This window comes from Paralichthys olivaceus, chromosome 8 (assembly GCF_024713975.1).
Source record: "Paralichthys olivaceus isolate ysfri-2021 chromosome 8, ASM2471397v2, whole genome shotgun sequence".
NCBI lineage: Eukaryota > Metazoa > Chordata > Actinopteri > Pleuronectiformes > Paralichthyidae > Paralichthys > Paralichthys olivaceus.
In genome coordinates, this window is record NC_091100.1 from 11,290,032 (window position 1) to 11,312,235 (window position 22,204).

Consider the following 22,204-nt stretch of genomic DNA (forward strand, 5'->3'; position numbering starts at 1 on the left):
GTCTCATTCAATTTTACTGAAACCAGCTTTAATAATGGTTCAATAAATATCTCTCAGGGTAAATGATCTGTTGAGAAAACCGTAAACAAAGCTAATTGTTTTGCAGTGACAGAGATGTTTGTTGGGTTAAGGATTTGCACTTTTGTCTTCCATACTGTTTTTCTTTGTGTCCTTCAGCATCAACCAGGGAAACGATAGAATAAAAGGTGGATTTCCTCTTAATAACAGCTGCTAATACAGTTAAACGTCCTGCGATCTTTGAATATTCACTTGTTTTAGTTTGAAAAACAAGACTGTGAGCTATACTGTTATGGACGTGGGCACAAGCCCGGACCTCAATCTTTTTGAGTTGAGTTTTGTCCATGAAATTGACTTATAAATACAAACTGTTCATCGCATTATTTTCGTACAGTACTGTTTTCACCCCTGTCCGTTTGTTTGTAAGTAACCATCCTTCATGGTTATTGAGAATTTGCATTCAATGTATTTTATAAGAATACATTTTTGGCCGTGATCATGTGTGTGTGCACGTTCACCAACTAAAGTCTAAAAGCGCACACACTGCCTGCATTTGTGCTAAGTCTGAATGGTTCCACGATGTATTGCCAAAATGAATACCGACATTGCACTGTACTACCAAATCTGCATTACCACACCCTCAACTATGCCACTCTACTAATCCTGGTAGGTACAGTTTTGGCCTTTTCAGACCACATGATGACTACACAAGCACAGGCAGACAACAACCTGCCTTGTACCAGATGAAATTGGCAACAAATTGTTAACAGGTAACCACCTCAGCTAAATTGGTTTGGACCAGATGACCTCCATCCATAGAGGCTGTGTGCTCCTAATGAGGTGTTTTAAAACAGGACTCTGGGTATTGGTTTGGTCAAGGATTTTCAGCAAAGATTTCACTATGAAAACTGTGCTGCAGTTGGAAGAAGCATGAAGGTCATAATGCTGTGTTGCCCAAGCACATGTGAGTACAATACAGAAAATGTTAGGTCCCGGTTTGGATTTACAAAAATATATTTGTAATCTGTAAGTGGCAGCATTCAAGTGTGTATTTGTGTCTTTGTTCCCCTGCTTTTGCATGAATGTGTTATTGTTAAGTGGCAACCAGGCCTTTGTTTGGGGCTTAAGGGTAGGCCAGTGGGAGGTCCATACACATGTCCCTGTGTACCAGGGCCCTGCATACAGTTAAACCACACAGATGTCCTGGGCCTATTGTGGCCCTATAGGACTCTACAGGGACCCAGCGGGGACATTTCACGCCTCAGGGATGCCCAAAGAGGAAGTCAGAAAAGGAGCACCACTGTGACATCAGTAGAGATCTCTGAATGAAAATGCAGCAGGTAACCATGTAACAAATTAGCTTCAACAAGATACTTTCAAACAAAGAAGGGACAGTGTGTCCAAAGCTTAATCAGTGATTAAGCCTGAAAATGAAAGAATTAACTGCAGATGTACACAAATATGATGGAAATCAGTAGAGCGCATACCTCCGCCAAGTCCCCCTAAATTCAGCCAAGCTGCACCAAATTGCACATACTCATATATATATCAAACATCCAAGTATGCCTGCTTTTTCTCATCATGATCTTTGCAGTACACACAGTGTATACACTGCACATGTAGGCTATCACACAATATTAAAGTATGTCCTCTTGATTGAATCTTCTCCAAAAGTAATGGGTTCTTCCTTGGCTGATACTCCAACCTGCCACCAAGTTTAAATAGCTTCAGTAGTTTTTGCATATCCCTGCTAACAGGCAGACAAACAGCAATGAAAACATGACCTCCATGGCAAAGGTAATGAGGGTGTCTATGATTGATTTACGTCTGGGTAAAAAGCATTTTAACTGCTGGGAATCAAACTATACGATACAGAACTCGTGCTCATTTATTGTAACCCCTTTTTTTAACACCCTGGCTGGCTTTATTTGCTGTTTTCAACTCATTATCCTTAGCTATTTGTTGGGCTGTGGCACATACTGTGGTTTTGCTCCTGTGAGATCTTGTTAGTTCTCACAGCACATTTCCATCTCTTAAAAACAGACATTTTCCATCTACGTCTTGATGTCAAAGTGTTTGAAAACCACAACAGTAATGGCTGAATCTTTTTTTGTTTTTTTAATTCCCAGTAACAGATCTGCTTATGATACTTTATCAAGTAGTCATTGCATTGATTTAATTTGGGCACATTAAGCTTACTCTGTCACATGAGCTTAAGGCGCCTGCTATGTTTCCTCTAGGTACAGATTCTCTCGTTGGCACGTCACGTTTCAGTACGCCATCACATGTAGGTCAAACTGCTCAGTTTGTGTGTCTATACATAGCACCTCCTTATTATTTTATCAAGGCAGATGAACTGCACCACTGTCTTACTTTTATGCCTGCATCCCATCCTGTCATGAGGACATAAAGTAGGCCAAGAACAGTTTCCTGTTATCTCTGTTTGTGCCTGAGATGTTATTGAAGTCCATGAGTGTCTCACGAGTGAAGCGTGCCACCACTGAAAATAGTCATAAAAACACAGTGTCTGTGTGTGTGGTGGGTGTGTAAGTGTGTGTTATTCAGGGCATACCTAAAAGCTTGCACAGACTCTTTTACTGTGTTACAATGCATGTGTGTGCACTATAAGATTACAGCCAAGCTCGACCAGACATGACTATGGGACACATGCCAGGGACATACTGTATTTTTCTCTGTCTGGTCATCTGTCTTTTCCCATCTGTGTATTTTTCACTGTATATTTAACCTTGTTCAGGAAGGAGGATATTAAAATCATAGATGTATGACATATTCTATAAATAAATTGTCAGAATTTCAATAACTACTTCATAATGTGGAACCGGTGTATCTAGGTCAGAGGGTTTATTTTTTACCTTGGGAATGATACTTTGGCTAAATAGTCTTTTCCAAACATTTTAGAAATGTCATAGGCAAAATAAGTTGATATACTGACAAGCATGCCCAGTAGCTGTTAGGATTTCACCCGTTCGCATTCTCTTGCCCACATTGGTGTATTTTTCATTACATTAATTGAGCTCAGTGTTTGTGGACTTTGTTATCTTGGCTAGTTTTCATTTGCAGTTATGGAGGTGTCAGCTGGTGTATGATTTGAGCGGGTTTATGTAATAATGGCTTTTCTCAGTTTCAAATTTCCCAAAATTTAACTAAACTATATTTAACAACTTATGTCAAATGTGGAAACCACTGTACTAATAGATTATATAATGTCTGCTCCAGTTCATTTATGTTAGAGAACCTTTTTGTCCTTGCACAGTTTTGTCGGGGGAATACTGACTGTTCATCCTGCTGTTATTTACATGATTGGTAGTCATTTTACTTGACATGTGGGTGTGAGGGAGATATTTATGATTGAATTAGAGTCCTTCAACAGTGTTCCTGTTCAGTGATTTAAAGCCCCCTTGTTTCTGCCCCTGTGCACTCACAAGGCCGCTTGTTTCGAAGACTCTGGAATGTTTTGCTAAACCCAGTGACTCCAGAAAGCTCACGCCGAACCTGTTTACTTTGCTTGTTCTACCGCGCTCCCTGTCCTTCAGTCTTTTCTCACTTTCTCCTTTTAACACATGAACTCACTCATTGCTTCTTTTGACTCGCTCATCATAAGACTCCTTTCTGTTTTATCGATCTAGCAATTTCTGTCTTGTCTGCCTGTCTGTCTGTCTTTAGCAGAAGTCTGAACCATGAAGCGATGTTTGATCCAGTGAGCAGCTCTAGAGCTTCTAACATAAATGCCATCCAGACCATTCAGCATCGTTTCATGTCATTGTTTGTTTTTTCTTTGCTGTAGTCAATGTTTAATCAAAAGTTTAAACCCATCAGCAGAGAGAAAGAAAGAGTAATACACAGCATACTTCCTGAGCAAAGCTGAACCATCAGCACTATGAGTGTGCAGCTGCAGCCTCAGTCCGCTGATTTGTGGGCAGAATGCTGATCAACTCATTCTTTCATTTCTGATTCTCTTTGCCCTAATCATCACTCAAGTGAGACATCTTGAACTTCTCAGCAAGACCACAAGTAGCCCACTTGATGCACGCTCTTGACTTGTCATTGTCCCTTTCAATTCCCACGTATCGCTCATGCTGCTGGAAGGTAGTGTGATTGTTGCAGCACAGAACCTGGGCAAACACTAGGCTCCTTCACAGACCCAAACATCCACGTATAACTGAGCTGGAACAATGAGCTTGCTATTTCAAGTGTCCATTGACATTAGACGGCGATGGGGTGCAGATCCTTCCTGAGCCACCACTCACAGAACTCCTGATTTGGCAAAGCTTGGGATTCCCAAAGTGGTGTGCACAAATATTTGCACACACTGTGGAATTCAGTCCTGCCTCTGCACTCGAGAATGTCTGATTTCACACTGCAGACATTCAGGACGGTCCTCTCCTACACCATTTGCTCTCTCTGTCAGCAGAAATGGTGTGAGTGCTGCTGTTAGCGGTGTTTATTGTGGTGCTTTTTAGAAGATAATCATATACTGTAATTAAAACAGCAAGGGATGAAGAAAACAGATGGGGGAAGAGAGTTGACGAGAAAATAAGATGCTTGACCCTACAAAACATCTACAAATAATTATGTATTATTTTGCATTATTGGGTCCCATAAAGGACAGTAACTTCATTGGTAGCACATTTTCAGTGTACACAGTTGAGGTCTTAATACTGTGGGACCGTTTGTGCTTCGGGGGTTTGATGATTTGTGGTTAGCTCAATGCCTGAGACTGAATTGACTACAGTTCCTCCACAAACCTGGAATAAAGGGGGGTTGGGTGTACATTCATGTGTATCGCGATCATAAATGTAAATGCAGATCTCTAGTTTCAAAAAAGAAGTAAAACATTGAGAGTGTTTGACCATCTGTGTGTGCATGGACACCTCCTCCATGCACATATAGACCACATCCATCTGTCGTCACCTGGGAAGTATGAGAGAAGATGGTAAACAGAGGTCAGAATATGACATCCATGTAACAGTGAACTGAAGTTTGTCCATATGGAATTGTTTAAGATGTTCATATCATTTTGGAATGACGAAGTTGTCTTTAATACTTGGTGCCCAAGGTTGCCGTTTTAGTGCTTGTCATTGTGGGGGACCTACATGTGAGACGATATAGGAATATGGCATAACGACTTGTTACTGGTAATATGTTGTAAAACAGCTACATTCCAGGAGAATTTATCCCAGATGGGTACTTAGAACAAGTTTTGCCGCCTCATTAAGATGGTCTCATCTCTGGTGATTTTACTGCCTCTTGGGGTGCCTGATCTCATGGTATGTTGTTTGTTTACTCTCCAGAGGGCCTTCATTTCCTGAGTGTCTGCCTCTAGATTTCAGAGGGTCAGCCATCTTTCATTTACTCAGTCAATGCACAGGAGATTTTAAGTTAATCTTGTTGGTATTTTTGACCCATTAAAATGAGATTGGTTTTGGAGCAGTTTGTCACGATGAATTATTTTTCTTGTTTATTGTAAAGAGACAAAAACTTCATGAGAAATATAGAGATGACCTAACTCCGATTTGATAACAAACAGTAAGGACATGTTAACCTTCAATATTTGATATAGTTATTTGATATAGTTTAAAATAGTACAGTGTCTTCATAAATACAACCAGATATTCCTCAGTGTGTGTGTGTGTGTGTGTGAATTGTTCAGGATTCAACAAACGCATTTGCTAGATGATCAGACAGAAGAGAAGATGCTGTCCCAGACTTCATGGAAACGCAAACAGAAATTGGCACAATTTCTCTTGTGCCACTGCGGTCCCGAGCACACGACACTGTGATTACCATCATCCAACTGCCCCTTTAGCATCCCGCTGACCTGCCAGTTAAATTTTAGCAACATAGTATCATTAAGTTGGAGAATGTGCACACATAAGTTTTTCCAAAGCACTCATCCATTTGCTTCACAGATTCCAAATAGTTATTGCATTATTAGGTGCTGAAGGAAATTAAGGTAACTCATTGGTCTCCAGAATGGCATCTGAGGAAGCTTGGCTGACATGCCGTCTCCACCTCATATGCTACCTGGCCCTTGACCCTTAATTTTCTTTACGCTGGAAAGAGGTTGGTATTCTTATTTATGAGGAGGTCAACAGCCGTTGTGGGTCCTCTGGCTTACTTATTCTGTTTTTCCCATCCCCACATATTTTCCATTCTGCATTTATCATTGTGTTAGGAAGGACTTCAAGACCCCTGCCAGATGAGAACATATCACAGACAAAAACAGAACAGTCAAGATGACCATTTTTCAAAATGAACCCCTTCACCTACACTGTGTTTCAAGCAGTTTCTTAGATCTGTTAAAGTATGTCTTAAATGTTATGACTAGGCCATGACAAAACACCTCTGGCGACTACATGTGATATTTAACGAGAGGTCATGTCTGAGTCATTTTGAGAATCGTCTGATTATCAGTTAGTAAGAATTGGATTAGAAGCCTGGAGCGGAACAGCACCAAACATCAGCTGTTCTTTTAAGTGTCTGAGGAAGGAGTTATGGACGCCCTTAGGCCACTGCTTTCAAAAATATATCCTGAGACTCTCAAAGGAAAGGATTGTTGAGGGCAACATTGTGAACCATCACAAGTTCTTCTCTGGACAACCACCAAGCATTATCAAATTCATCCAGCATTTTTTGAGCTTTAATCAATCTGTCTACCTTTTGAGTCACTCCCTTTATTTCCCATCACAAAGAGAGATGTGGCTAAAACTTCATTTTGTGTTTCGTTTCCAACGTGCTTTAACATAATCTCTCTTGAGACTAAGTAGCCATTTAATGTCCCTTTCTCCTTCTGATCGAGAGTTGTTGCCAGTGACCTCTCACCTCATTGTCACTCAGGGATCGTAACCCCTTTGCCATCCTGAATGGGTGAACACAAGGCCACTGGCTGAGTGTTGTCATCCTCTGTGTTCAGGCCAACCTCCACTTTAGCTCCTTACAGCTGGTATAATACAAGCACTGGAGCGCTTAGCATTAGCATGTTGGCTAAGTGACACTTTGACAACTTAATGTCTTTTGTGTGTGTGTGGTTGAGGTCAGGGTCAGTGAACTTAATGTCTGCCCAACATTTCTTGGGCTAAAAACCGTAACGGGTCAAAAACTTTCCCTCTTCTTCCTCTGAACAAAATCCTTCTTCATTCACTGGCTATAAAACAAAGCAGAAAGTCTGTAATTATATGTATAAGACATTCTGAATATGTTATGAAAATGAGGGTTTGTTTGAGTTTGTCTGTGATGATGTCAGACTTTTTTTCTTGTGTTTGTGTCTGTCCCTTTCACAAACAGCTTTCTTTTGAAACATTATGAGTGGTAAACAAGTTGGGTCCTTTATTCTCTTGGCCTGTCTTTCTGCAGGGTCAACATAGCTGTCATTTCAGCCACTTGAGTCACTCTTAACAGTATACTTGCACTGAAATGTGAGCTCGAAATGCCCGGCTGTCTGGGGCTTTGTGAGCGTGACCATTTTCAGAATCGAGTTTCAAACCTGCAGCTGACTCAGCAGCCTCTTCTTGTCTGATTGCCTTTAAGCCAGCAGCACTTAATATGAGGGGTTGTCTTGTTTTTATGGTTCTTAAAGCCCTTCGACATTTTCTTTTCTTTAGTCAATGATGTAGTTTGATCATTCTGTTGCCATATCATCTTAACATAAGTATTATAAGAACTCTGTTGTCCTCTGAGAAAACAGGGACCATTGTTTGTAGAAATTACAGTTCATCATGTGATGTTCCTTTAAGTGAAATGCAAAACGATCCCCGGAATTTTTATAGCTCTACCATGAGTGTTTTTAATGTTCCAATGATGTACAGATATCTATGCTTCCCACAAGATGAGTTTCAATGATTTGGGTGATGCTGTCTCACCATCTAGCGCTTGTAGTGAGTTATACCGATAGATTGGTACAAACTTTTGTTGAGTCGTTCGAGGATCCCTGCTGATGTAATTACTTTTGGTGATCTCATGTTTCCAGTGGCACCGTGCATTTGACATTTGCTTTGTATTTAGGTTCTTTTAGAGCCTCAGATGTATGTGATGTGTTTAGAACTAATGACTTGATTTTAGCATGTTAACACGCTAATGGAGAGATACATGGAAGCGTTATACCTACCAAACAATAGCACTGTTATTGTGAGCAATGTCTGAATGTTGATTTGAGCCTTTTAGTCACTGTGCCAAATTAGTAAACAACATTCTCACAGCTCTGCCTGCTAACATAACCACGGTTGCAGTCTTTTTTTATTGGGCAGAAAAAAAATGATGTGTTGTTATCTCTGCCTAAAATTAATTCCCTTTTCGATGTAGGGAACTATCACAGATGCTGCTGATACACTTTCATGCCCTGGCCTACTCTTTTTCACCTTCTACTGAATAATAATACTAAATAATAATATTTTATTTGCAGTTTTAAGTTTCATGTCCAGTCCCATTCCATCAGTCTTGGAAAGATGAGGGGTCTGAGTAAACAGAGAGGGGTCAGCGATGAGAGCCACAGCTCAATCTGTTGGGCATATGGAGGTCCTGTCACTGCTGCCAACCTCCAGCTGGAGAGTATTAGTCCCCCTCCCTGCTCAGGAGCTTAGCTATCATCCCACTGGGGCTGATGAGGAGCAATGGGATGAGGGAGGGGGGGTTGACACAAGTTTGACTGAAGCTCCTGTTCATCACCCAAAGCACCCACCCCACCCCTACCCCCATCCACAAAGGACATCAGTGTTGTCCATTAGCCCCTAAAGTAAATAAACCAGCTATGTCTCCATGTAGGAGAGACAGAGAGTCAGTCGCTAAAGTAGGACTCAGGGCATCAGGGCTAATCACATAAAGTGTTTAAGAGACCAGAGAAAATGTACCACCACAGAAAACTGAAGCCCCTTTACCAAATCAAAATTGACTCCAAAGCTATTTAGTTACATATATTATCAATTAACTGCTTGACCCTGTGTCCTACTTTTCTACCATGCCCTCTTTTTTACAGCACAACAAAACCAGGATATCTTTGCGCTCACAGTGAGTCTGTGTCCACTGCATACCTACAGAGATGCCACTTTCTCCTAATGCACCTAAACATATAAACAGACTCCCTTCTGTTTATTTGTATTTGGCTTAATACATCAGATTCCTTAGATTCTTATTCACTGGATATGGGTCAGCTATGTTCAAAGACAAACATTCAGATTTTTCCAAATCAACCAAGGCTTCTTCATAATAATAATCAAAAATCTTCAATGTTGGTCAGTGCTTACAAAAAGCTACTTTAATACGTAGGTTTGCATGGGAGTCTCATGAGTCTCATGTCCACCTCCAGTTTAGTAGGTCAGGGTTGTCACATGAGGAATGAATTAATATTTATGGGCTGATTTTTGCTTTCCTGTTTAAAGCAAAAAGCCATTTAACCTCAAGGATGAATCAGAATATAAGAAATCATATGTTTTAAGTCATCCAAAGGAGATTCTTGATTTAGTATCAAAAGAGTAGAAACCTTTCAATCACTTTATCAGTTTTTAAAAGTAATATATTCAACAATGATGAAAAGAAGCTGATTTCAGGCACTGATCTCTTTTCTTCTTTCAGTTCTGGAATAGGATCTGTCATGTGTCGTGTGTCTGACATACATCTCATCTCTCTTTTATCTGCGGCCGTGCTCTCTCTCATCTTATCTGCTGAGAAATAGCACAAGACTCAGAAGCCGTATGAAGTTAGGAGCTGGTAGAAAACACTCTGAAACTCAAACCTGCTCCATACACTTCTGCCAAAGGAGCCTCTGGATCAGCGATAATCTCCCAGGATGAACCTGGTTTGTGTTTGTCATGACAGCCCAGATGTCTGCACGGTGTGTCACATGGCTTTCTAGAGGTTAAGGTTCAAAGGAGGTCATGGGTCAGGACAGGGAAGACTAAAGCGTGAACTTCCTGCGTTACTCACTGGCTGATCTGCAGAGAGAGAGATAGAATGGACATATGTGACGTTGGAATTTGGTCTTCATATGTCCAGGAGTCCATGACCGAAGTCAAAAACAGGAAAGAAAGTACAAAAGGGAAAGAGGTGGTTGGGTGTCATAGGTGTTATTGGACACCTCTGTATGCAGATGCAGGGCACAGGATCATAACATACCTCTCACAGAAACAGAATAAAACAGGCATCTGCAAACCCATTTTTTTTCACCCTTCAGGGTTCTTCATCTCATTGCAACTTAAATCTCGCACCCGAGGGCCCATCAGTCACTGCTGCTGAAAGGTTGCTGGCATACGTTTGACACCCATGCCTGATCCTCCAACAGTATGCCAACTCCGTCCTAATCCACAGCAGTTCATCATTATGTCAGTTAATATCAGCAGACCGTACATTCTTATGGATTCTTCTCATTACATTTTTGTTCAAGAATAATTGTGTTAAACCAGTCATCTGTTAAATGAGTCAAAATCCACGCAACAGCCTGCTGCGTACACAGAGGGGAGCGATTAAAGCAGCAGATCAAGCCAATGAGAAAACAGTCTGACATGAAGGGCCATTTCATTACCGTTCTGAAGCCTTTGGAAGTATCACATGATCTTTAACAGCAGACAGATTTGTAGATGTTCAAATTTGTATTTTTTCTCTGAGCACTTTGAGGATTTATTCCTCACGTTGGCTTTAAAAAAGGGATGGTGCTTTTGCTTTGCCAACGTAAAGCCTGATTGAACTTAATGGGGCTGTTGGGCCTTGTTAAGGTATGCGCTCTACTGAGTGCTATTCTAGTATTTAAATGTTAAAATGAATTATTCTCTTCACATTTGCTCACTATGGTTACTGTTTGAGTGATGAAAGTAAGGAATGGTGCCTTGGTGGTTTTGTGACCATCAAATTCATACAGTCTGAATAAGATGTTATAGTGTTTGAATTGTAGTCAATGAACAGGTGTGTGTTCAGTGCAGAAAATCAGGGAGCATGGAGAATGGATTAATTCCAAACTGTAATTATTACACCTCACTTGGTTTGGATGAGGAATTCTGGAAGTTTCCAGGCATTACAGCATAGTTGCTGAGTGTTTCACAGCCATATGGTTGGCATCATTAGCCACTTTCCAAGTATTCATGTTTGTTTCGCAATCAGACCTCCGCCTCTTGTAATTCTTAGAAAAAAGTGGTCACACACTCAAACACTGATGTGCTGAAATGCTGTTTCTTCAGTGTTGGATCCTGTAAAACTAAATAACACCGACTACTTTCGTTCAGTTTAACCAAGTAACGACTGTACTTTAAATGAGTCTTTTAGCAGTGAGATTAATGTCAACCAGAAGAAAAAACACTGTAGTTTTTACAACCTTCTTTAACTGAAATTTGCAATAGATGTTTCCACTTTTTTTTCACATTATCCTATTTCGTGCAGTCTCATCTCATCAACTTTAGTGGACAATCTGTTTACTCTTCTCTATTTTTATCCTCATATACAACTTTAAATGCCTTTTTTTTCCTTATTCACACTCTGTCCCAAAATCTCTACCAATTGCACCCTGGTTCTGTGTTTCCTCTTCCATCCTTCTAAATTCCTCAAGCAAAACCATCACTAAGATACTTTCCCCCACGCCTGTCTATCTGGAGCTGTGTGCATTTGTGGGTTCTTTTTAAAGGCTGCTTTATGTTGTTCAAAGTGTTAAATGAGTGAATTTCCTGGAGATCCAGAGCTTCCTTTGTCAACATACGTGCAACATACACTATACAACATACCTTTTCACTGAATTTCAATAGCAAGAGAAGAAGTTCTATATTATTATTTTTAGTACTGAATTTACTTTGCATGCAACATGTCTGTTGAGGTGCAAATTTAATCTGCTAGCGAATAATACAATCTGTGATGTGTAAATCTACAACCATTGACTGTTTTTGCACACACACATGCAATACTGTGTGTGTAGGCTCACAGATGTGTGTGTATGAGCTAACTTACACAATGTTTGCTTTTGCATTTGCACATTAGTCTTGGCCAATAATTCTCCCCTCCATTGTCTAAAAGCCAAGGTTAAGCAGGAGCCACATGTGGTTGTGCTTTACAGGGAAACAGTGATTTAACTCCTTAAATATGATACTGATGCTCAAAGCAAAAGATTTAGAGCCAACTGCTCAAAAACTCTGCAAACTCTGGACGCCAGTGTAACAATGTACTCCCATAGTTAGAGTTGTTAAATATTTTTGGTATCGTTTCACACTTCTAAAACAATCAAGGCAATGTTTCATGCAACATGACCAACCATGCTCCATATCTTAACACAGTACACAATATTTTGTCTGTTAACATCATTCCAAAATTGAGATGAACTGAGCACAGATTCCACCAGTCATTTTATGTAAGAGCTAAAGATCCACTCAGATATATTAACACTGATCTGGATCTTATTCATCTGGTTTTCTGTGGGTATCGCAGGTTTACATCCAAGATGTAGTTCATGTGCACAGAAACATTTAGCAAGAATAATGAATAGTGGAGTTGATTTACATACTTTAAAGAGATGTACAAATCCAATAAAATTCTATTGTCAACTGCAAATGATCTGATATCAAGATTCTTTCTCATCAAAAATGTTTGAAGCAGAAACCATTATATAGGCTACTTATATAGCCTAAATATATAATGGTTAACAATTCTTTATGCAAATATCTGCTATATATTTTGTTGACTGCTATAAATCCTGTGGTAAATGATGTGTGATGAAGGAAAAACACACACGCTGTTTTTTCCTTCCACTCTTTGTATAGGTCACTCATGGAATCATGATTAACTGTTGTTTGCAGCTTAAAGTGAATAAAACTTCTGTGAACATGATTTGCACCAAAGTCGTGTCAGGTAGATTTTCATTGACATAACTCCCATGATCCCATGCTGCTCCACGACATCTTCACACTAGGTCCTTTCTTACTGTTGTGTGGCCGAAGTTACAACTGCATGTTAAAACCTACTCAGTTTCATTGAATGTGAAAGTTGGTGTTTCCTTTTTTTTTGCCCTTGTTATTTGGTTAAGTCATAATAATTAAAAATATGGGAAGCTGTGCAGACTACACTTGAGTGGACACGCAGACAAAACCACACTCAAGACTCATAAGAACCCATTAACCCTGCACACAGCAGATGTCCAGTGGTTCTTGCTTTAGAGTTTGTTTGTGTTTTTGTACTTGGGCGCAGTCTCAAAAGACCATCACCGCTGCTTGTGTTGGACGAGTGAAACTTCAATGATAAACAGATGATCCAACATAAAGAACCACAGCATCATGGATGAAAAGTATATGGCGGTACAGCAGCGACTCATTGTTTGTGTAAGTGTGTGTGTCAGCCTCCTGTCTCTATTGTGATCGTGGTCAGTCCATCAAAGCCCGGAGAGGGTGTCGGCGAGGCATTTGGCCCTCTTGTCTGCTTCACACTTCCTTTGTTTGTGTGTGTGTTTGTGTGTGTGCTGGTTCAGGCCTCTGTCTCCCTGCATTTACTCCTCGTGTCCATTGTGTGTGGAGGCACATGCTCTCTCTCTCTATCCTTATCTCTCTCTCTCTCTTTCTCTATCATCAGTGTCTTATTGGGCTGATCCACAAGACCATGGATGAGCTATTTCTAGAGATTCCTGTTATGAAAAGATTGAGTCCCCCCTCTCACTCACCCCCTCGCATTTGCTTACACACACATACACACAAACAGCAGTTAAAGTCTTTATCTCAGACTGCATCAGGGGAGAGGACACAAGCTTATCATGGGAGGCTTTAGATCCAAGTTTTGGCAGTCAGATGCAGAATAAGAGTTGCTATCCCTCTACCCTGCCTCTGAATAAAATAAATGCACAAAGTTAATTAGTACTTGTAAAGTAGTAAACAGTAAAAAGTGGCCTTGGTAATAAATACATAAATGTTCTTCTCCTCCTTGTTTTTAATTACATGTCAGTGGTGCTTTATGGCCTTTTTATCAGAAACTATATCAACCATAAATAAATCAGAGGTTAGACATTTACACACACACAAACACACCCCTCTAACATGTTCATCTGTATTATAGGACGGCCGCTGTGACCTTTGCAGACTCATAATTTGGCTATCTCTTTTGTCTCAAGTCTTTGTTGACATTGCCTTGGGTGTGAGTGTGTGTTGGACGGACACGTCCGTCCGCTGACCCTCACCTGGCCCCGCTGTTTGGGGTTAGGAATAGCGGAGAGGGGAGCATAAACCCCAAGGCGAACCCAGAGGAGGTCTATCTTTCGCGGGGGGGAATCTTTCATCTCCATCCTGCATTATCCTCTTCTCTTCTCTGTCCTTTTTTTGTCTTTTACAGTTTTTTCTTTATTTCCCTGTATATATCTGTCTGCATAAAGGTATTTTTATAATTTTTTTATTATTTGTTTCTCTCCCTTTCTCCATTCCTCTCCTCTGGCCCCTCCTTCTGTGTTTTGGAGTCAGAGGTGACACTGTAAAGTTTACAGCCTACAACAGTAGCTTCGCCCAACAAACCCAGCAGCAACACCTTAACAAGGCCTGTTTTATTGGAATAAAATGTTTGTGGTCTGTTTTGCTTTTACACCTAGACTTTTATTTTATTAAAGATGTGAAATTTTAGAACAGCTTGAGACATGAGTTACATTGAATCATGCGATAATCCGCTAAAACTTCCCTTTCCAACATTTTGCTTACGTCTAATTCCAGCTCTAATCCCTTGTGTCTGTCTGTGGTAACACTGATGCATCTCTGCATTTCCTGTCTTTTGTCCAAAGCCCTTATTATATGCATGTATTTAATCTGTATGCGTATCATGAGCCAAACAAGCGCCTGACTCTTGACGAGCTTTGATGAATGAAAATTGAAGAGACACACTCATTTGCCCATAAGCAACTGGCAGCAGCAGCAGTCTGCTCGTCTCTCACACTTTACCACACACATTCAACAACAAGCGCTGGCATTATTTTGTATTTATCTCCACTAAACAACTTGAGAGCGTGACACCCCCACCTCATCCTGACGAGGGGAGCTTTGGGTTGGGGTTTTGGGTGCAACCTCTGGGTGGTCGGGTTTTGTGGCTCGGGGATTTGGCCTTGTTTGGTAATCTCTCCTCATCTCCCCTTGCTTTTTTTCTCGGTGTCCTCCATATCTTTCTCACACACACTAACAGCCCCTCATTATCTGTATCTTCCTTCAGGTTACAGATTTAGAATGGAAATGGCACGAGGTTGTCCTCAATTTTATGAGCACACATGAGCACACAGGCTCACGTTTTCTGTTATCCTGTGTATGCACCTTGGTGTTTATCTGTTGACATAGTTCTTAAAGTATGCTTTACTTACTGGTAGCTAAACATCCAAATTTGACTTGTGCTGCTTGTGTTGAACTTTGGGTTTTGTTGTTATTGGCTTTGCTTCTGTTTGTGCCCCTCCAGATGTGAAGTATGTGTAAAAATAAGAGACTTGGTGAAATTAAGAAACAGAGAAAACCGTAAAGCATTGTTATTACAACTAAAAACAATTGTCAGCTTCTATGTCTTTGTATTTATATGCCCAACTCTATACACAGAAGTATATAGCGGCATTAGTTTGAGTCAGATACCAGAGATGTTTAACTTCCTTAGTAAACCCCTTAAACAATTTGTCATATATGTTGCTCCCATTACTCAAATGAATTCATGGTTTGGGTTTTATGGTGCCACAGGTTTAAGTACTGCCACGTACATTACAGATAAAGAACACAGATGAAAATCCTGTATCTCTTTTCTGGACCTCTAAAACACGGCATCAGAATCAAACCATATTTGTTATCAATGGTCATATAACTGGGATAACTAGGGTGATGACACAGAGGAATTGCATGCAAAAATGTGAAATGATTAATGTCTTCCCATGAATGCCTGCTCTGTAAAGACTCGTGATGCTGCTCTGTTTGATAGTTGGCAGCATGCAGCATCTCTTCTGGGTGAATCACATGTGACTCCTCTGTCAGCTGGGGCGGGTACACAACAGCCAAAAGCCAGACTGCACATCAGCCAGGGTTTTCTGCATCATCCTCTCCCCCACTCCACCAGTGCAAGCTGTGGTTTTCATGTGTTTCCCTGCCACGTGGTGACTTCTCTCTTTCCCTGTTAGTGTGTTTCCATGGAAATAACACAGAGCCAACTCATGCCAAATACGGACGGTCATTGAGAGGGAAAACTGTGTATGAAATATTCCCTAAAAGAGGAAAGGGGGGAACAGGAAAACTATATGAGGTGTTTTCTTAAATCACAAGGCACATATATCCATTTAACTACAAAAATACCACCATGCCTTTATGTAAATTAGATTTTAGATCATATATCCAAAACTACAGCTTGGATTTTAAGATAAAAAGCAGAAAAATACAATTGTATAGCATTGAGGTGGGTGTATCCTTTTCTTATTGTAATTCCTGCCTAAAATCCTTACATTTACCTTTTTTCTAGATGTTTAAAATTTTTATCAGAGTGTATTTCCAAAAAATTGCTTCTCGTCATAACTTCCTCGAACCTGCTCCCCCTCTAGTACTGAAAATGTGTTGTTATTGCACAGTGGACCTGTGCGTGCTGAACGTGCATCAGGAGCATGAGGCAAAGCTAGAGGCATTACCATACCTGCAGCAGCTTTCTATTCACTGTGCCACTTGCGCTTTTCAGACTTAATCTCGCGTCACAAAAGAGCGTCTCTCAGTTGTCTCCACTGTTTTCAAATGATATGCAAACCCGGCACCAGCATCCGAGTCGATTGCAGCCTATTATATGGGAGGTGGTTGAGACTCAAGACGAGGCAGGAGGTGAAATGAACAAAGCGGGAGTCCCAGGGAGCCAGATAATCACCTTCGATTTTATGTAGGTGAAATATGTTGTAAAAAGGAAAACAGATAAAATTATGGCGAAACAAGACATATGAGAGGAACAGGGGGCACCAGACCACCAATTAAAACCGCAGCTTTGTGCCATGGTCAGCGCGCTCTGAGGCACAATATGATCTGTCTTTATCTGTCTTGGAGTCGTTAAAAACTTTCTCCTGCACATTACGGACTACTGGGGTTTGCCCGGAGTGGACCTGAGTGTCTCCAGGTCCTTATCAGGGGGGAGAAGCAGCGGAGGGGTTGGGGGTGGAGCCACAGCAGAGCAGCCCATTCCTAAAGCCTGAATCACACAAGTCTCCATTCACGTTCCTGCTGCCGTGGAGCGCTTCATTCAGAGGCGCACAGAGCTGGAGTCAGTCTGAAATCCCGGAATCCTGTGGTATTGAAAATCCCATTATAACCATGGACTTACTGTCTTGTGCAACAACCAGAGGACACTTGCAACCGACTGTACATTTTTGAGTTTTTCTTTTTACTCTGGATTTATCATGCGCGCTTCGTCCCCAACAGCGGAGTAGAGCTGACTGGACAGTCGGAGGCTGCCGGGGCGCAGCCAAGACATTGAAAATGATATTAACACGTAAGTGCTATAACCAATCAATACCACGAGAAAATAAATCGATGAAAATGAATTGTGGCTGGTGGTGGGAAGGTCATTTCCTGCGTAAATTCTAGCCAAATCATTCCCATACAATCAAGCGGTTTCCTGTTTGTCCAAGAAAACACAGCTTACTTCTGGAGATAATTAGTACTTTACCGTGTGTTTATTCTAAGTTATTTTAAGTGTTCAAGAGTCTGGAGGTTTGCTTGAATTTTTCCTTCGAGTAAAACATTCTTTAAATCGTGTTTATCAGGCAACGCTGCGGGCTGTCAGATAAGAAATCTCCACCGCTTTACGCAGATCTCCGTGTCTCCAAATGTCTGCAGCACTGATCCAAACTTAGTGAATATCCTGTTTCAATATTGATGGTGATTTACACAAGTTACCAACGATCCTATGTATAATGTTTTCTTGATTTTAAGACAATTCTTCATGTAAAAAATCTAATTTTACGCACAGACGCAGGACAATTTTGTAGCGGACCACAGCTCCCCCTCGAAGGTTTCAATAGGATTAAATGAAACTTTGATCGGTGTGTGGAAACAGGGTCGTGAACTGTAATGTCCTGCCTAAGTGGTATTTAGTGTCTTTTAAGATTAACACGAGGTATTGTACCAGTCTGTGACACTTTTCAGGCCATTTCAGTTTGTTTTAACTGTCTGAGCCTTTTGCTTGACTTCCAACCTTTTGCCAACAGGGAGAATTTTAGGGGATGTGTGTTGTGGCTGTATAAAAGTCAATTTTCTATCCTGCAATGGTAGACTTAGGTTGATTTGTGGCCTTTGGCTCTTTGTCTTAACTGTTTCAACTGTTTGCACTAACACATGGTTCCTTATCAGTTGCCCCAGGTCTGACTCAGACATGAGCTGCAGTGGGGTTCAGTTGAGCCATATAACCATTAACAACTAGCTCAAAGATATTCAGATGTCTAGCCATCATGCTGTAATGTCAGTTGTACTATTTTAGAGATATGTCACCGTGGCAATACTTCCACAAAGTCCCATACAGGGGTTACCTCCCCTTCTCTCAATTTCTTTCAGTCCGTGATAGATATAGTTGGTGTGTAGAGCTGGGGGAGAGGTGAATAAACAAGCATGATTCATCTGCTTTTTTTGTTAGGCAGGAAGTGAGCCGATGCCTTATCTGAAAGGTTTACATCCAGCTGGCACGCAGTTTCTTCATGTCCTGTGAGGAGAAACACATGTTCATTTACCTTCCCTGTGTTGAAGGTACAGAGCTGTGCTGGGATCTGTTGAAGAACAGATAGCTATCAAGAGGGAGAAGGTCCTGGCAGGTATGCCGTTACCCGGGGCTTTGAATGGGCCTGGTCACTTGATCCTTGGCCAGGGCCTTCTGTGTGAGAATAAATATGACATCAGGGAGCAGAGGACTCTGAGGTTAGCTCTGTGATGATCCATTTGGGCCAGCTGTGTGGTTGCATGCATATGTGTCCGTGCATGCGTGCCTGCACCGGCTGGTGGTAGATAACTGGAATGGGTCATGGTTGTAACCTCATTATGTGTGTGTGCGTGTGTGTCAAGGGGGCATAGCTTGAGGCCAGCCAGATGGCGATATTCATGGCAGCGTCTCAGTTAGCCAACAGCCAGGCCTTCTCAGCGAACAGCCAGCTGTCTCAGCCATGAAATCACAAAACATGATACCCATCAGGAAAAAAATCTGTTATCGTCTGTCTGTGCATTCCAGTAGAGAACGAGAGGGGTTTTACATTGGATACATTAAAAAAACTGTTATCTCCAGTTGTTCTCAATGCTTTCATACAGACACAAGCTGTTGAGAACATTTTGATCATTCGTGAAATTGTTTCCCAAAGTATTAGATCATGAACCAATTGGTAAACATGTTCTTTAACTTCGGCACCTCAAACAGTTAGTCCTGGTCACCGCCGAGGTGAAGGACAAACACTGGCAGCATCCAGACTCCGAGCGTTGCTTGTTGTAGATTATAATTGAGCCACAGAGTCTGGCCTGGTTTATCACATCACCTGTCTAGACCCACTTTGCAGCTCCTTCAGAATGACCCACTCAGACTTGGAGTTGATAAGAGTTCTCTGCCTGCCCTTTGGGCGGTTTTGCAGTCGGCACACTTGGGACCCAGCGATGATCGTGTAATTCCAGATAAGCCACCTCAATTCACAACAGTTGTTAGTCAAGCATTCTTCTCAATCTGCCAACTTCAAAGACCCAGCGCATGTGATAACTGTATTCAGACTCTTTACCTCCTGTTTGCCAGGTAGGGAGCAAAACTTTTGAGGTGGGTAGCCGTGTCCATTGTTTGCTATAGCTGCTAAAAACTCCCAGTGGAGCTGAGCATTCAGACTCAGCCAAGCTAGACCCCGCTGCCTCCTGTGATGGAGGGAAACTTCGGCAGGCAATTGTGAGAATTTCCTGCCACAGGAAAGGAGAGAAGAGAAGGGGCGAGCAGTTGAAATAAGCAGAGATCAGAGGGCAGGAGAAGGGGAAAGCAAAGAAATAGAAGAAAAATTTATAATTTTAGAAGTCAAAAACTGCCAGCCAGTGGGTGAAGACTAACCCTGATTGGCCGCTCACCAGTTCATCTTTGGACAAATGTCAGGAGGGAAGTCACTCGTGATCCATGTGAAATGTTTATTAGCATCCGCTTGGCTCTTGTCATATTATCTATATAGTTGCTCTCATCTTTCTTTCCCACTGAGAAGCAGTCTCACTGTGTTGACTTTGCTCATTCATATGAGCCAGAGCTAGTGCTTAACTTTTTCATTCCAACAGTGGATTCCTCTGAACTTATGTCCATGTAAAAGTAATACATTCAGATTAAAATGTCTGTTAAGATTCAGATAAGTGACCAATGTGCTGTTGAGGTTCACTTTTATCAACCTCTATTCAGCCTGACGGACATCCTCTGTGGCTCCCAAAGCAGGACCAGGAGTTATGGTCTGGTCTGATTCACTTAATGATCTACCCACCTGTTATCTGCATGTCTCCTAGCCAGCCACACAACCAGTGATGATCTAGTAGGAAAGAGGTTTGGTTGATATCCTGACAGAAGGTCTCCATTTGTAGTTAAGTAATTGCATGCTGATGTTAGCGTATGGTTTTCCTGACTCTGGGGTGGAAATGACAAATGGCTGACTGAGTTTAGGATTTGTGTTTATTTTAGACTAACTACATATATCTGAACTTATTGTAATTCTTCTTAAATTGCTTCAGTGTTAAAACTAAAGATGAAGAGGAATGTTTCCAGTTCCAGAAATTACACTGCACAAAATGGAATTTGTGGTTAAATGCAGCATAAATAGTTTTCTGGGACATTTAGTATTTTCATTGCTGTAGTTGACCTTGAAGTCGTCTTGTAATCTGTTGTGCTTCAGACAACCTGACACATGTAGACCATTATCAAGGTGATCAACTTCTTCTTTTCTACTTGAGGGGAAAGTCATAAGTCATAAGTGTTTGCTGTAAGTCATCGGTGCGGTGTGGCTTTGAGGACTTTTGGTAAGTACACACAATCACAAGAGCCCATGTTTGTCTTGGCTGCCTCCCCCGCCTATTATCTGGCCAGGAACAAACGAAGGCAGGGCCTTACAGCCGGGTGGTCGGCAGCCACTGCAGCGCCGCTCGGCTCTCTTCCTGCAAGGGAAGCAGGAAGAGGAAGTGAGGTAGTTCCCTGGCGAGGGCTGAGGAATGAGGGTGGACAGGAGAAAAAAATAAGACACACTCATGAATCTCAAGTTATCAATGCAAACAAAAAAATGTGAAGGATTGGGCGCAGTGTTGTTGGAGTACATTTTTATGACCAGAATGTCTGGGATATTCTTGTATTGTCTTGTTGATCCAATAGTTTTTGATTCCAGATGTATATGTGTTGTATCTCTGTTGTGGGGTTGTTTGTCTCTCTTCCCCCTTCCACTTCCTGCAGCCAAACAAAAGAGACATTTTTTCTAGCTTCCCTCTGCAAGACACAGTGTGGTGCAGTGACAAATATCATTTAGTCTGATTCACCTATTTTATTTCCTTGGCACACTGTCCACTTTACGTCACTGTAAAGTAGATTTGACACACTTTTTGCCCAATGGGGTGTGTCACTGGATATCTTCCCTCTTAAGGCACTTATTAGATCCCCTTGCCCTTTTTTTGGCGGTGTTGGGGGTGGAAAGCTAACCATGTGTTTGTATGTCTACTTTGCATTTCAATAGCTTTACTGTCTTCTGTGTGGTTTGTCTTTAAACATGAGGTTGGTCTCTGCAAGCACACACAGACTTGCTTGAGCACACACACAGATACACAAGCAAACACAAGAATCACACAGCGCCTGCTTTTACGAATGTTGTTTTAATAAGCCCTCTGTTTCTACTTTCCTCTTGGTGCACTCCAGAAATACACGGCTCAATACACTGACACAGTGTCGGAGAGATGCCAATTCTTATTCACTAGTAAAAATAGAGCCAACTTTTGTGTTAAAACATTGACGTTAATGTGTTATTTTACACTTGGGTTCATGATGATGCTGCCTCTTTCAGCAGGTCCTTATCCCCCACCGTAGCAGAGGGGAGACCCTTGCTTCATTGTGTCACACCTTGTTGTTAGTGGGTTGGTCTGCCGTCTAGGCTTGTTGTCAGTATGTAAATGCTCATATACAGAATTGTTGAGCCTTTTAACCTTTTCTTCAGTCATCTTTTTCTGACCTGTCTGCCAATACTTTATCTTTTGTCCATATGAAGTCAATTTCATGTTGGTAA

General features: G+C 41.4%; 1 protein-coding gene across 5 annotated transcripts in view; it reads left to right on the forward strand.

The window, feature by feature from the left end:
- The window catches only part of dlc1 (DLC1 Rho GTPase activating protein), an 85,096-nt gene that overhangs the window by 43,855 nt on the left and 19,037 nt on the right, over positions 1-22,204 (forward strand). Inside the window, exon 1 of one of the 5 annotated variants that reach the window (XM_069530751.1) lies at positions 17,168-17,448. The exons of the other annotated variants lie outside the window; for them this stretch is intronic. Coding sequence (XP_069386852.1) covers positions 17,436-17,448 — 13 coding nt within the window. The 5' untranslated portion in view covers positions 17,168-17,435. Of the gene's footprint in view, positions 1-17,167; positions 17,449-22,204 lie in introns of those variants that run through there. 5 annotated transcript variants of the gene reach the window in all.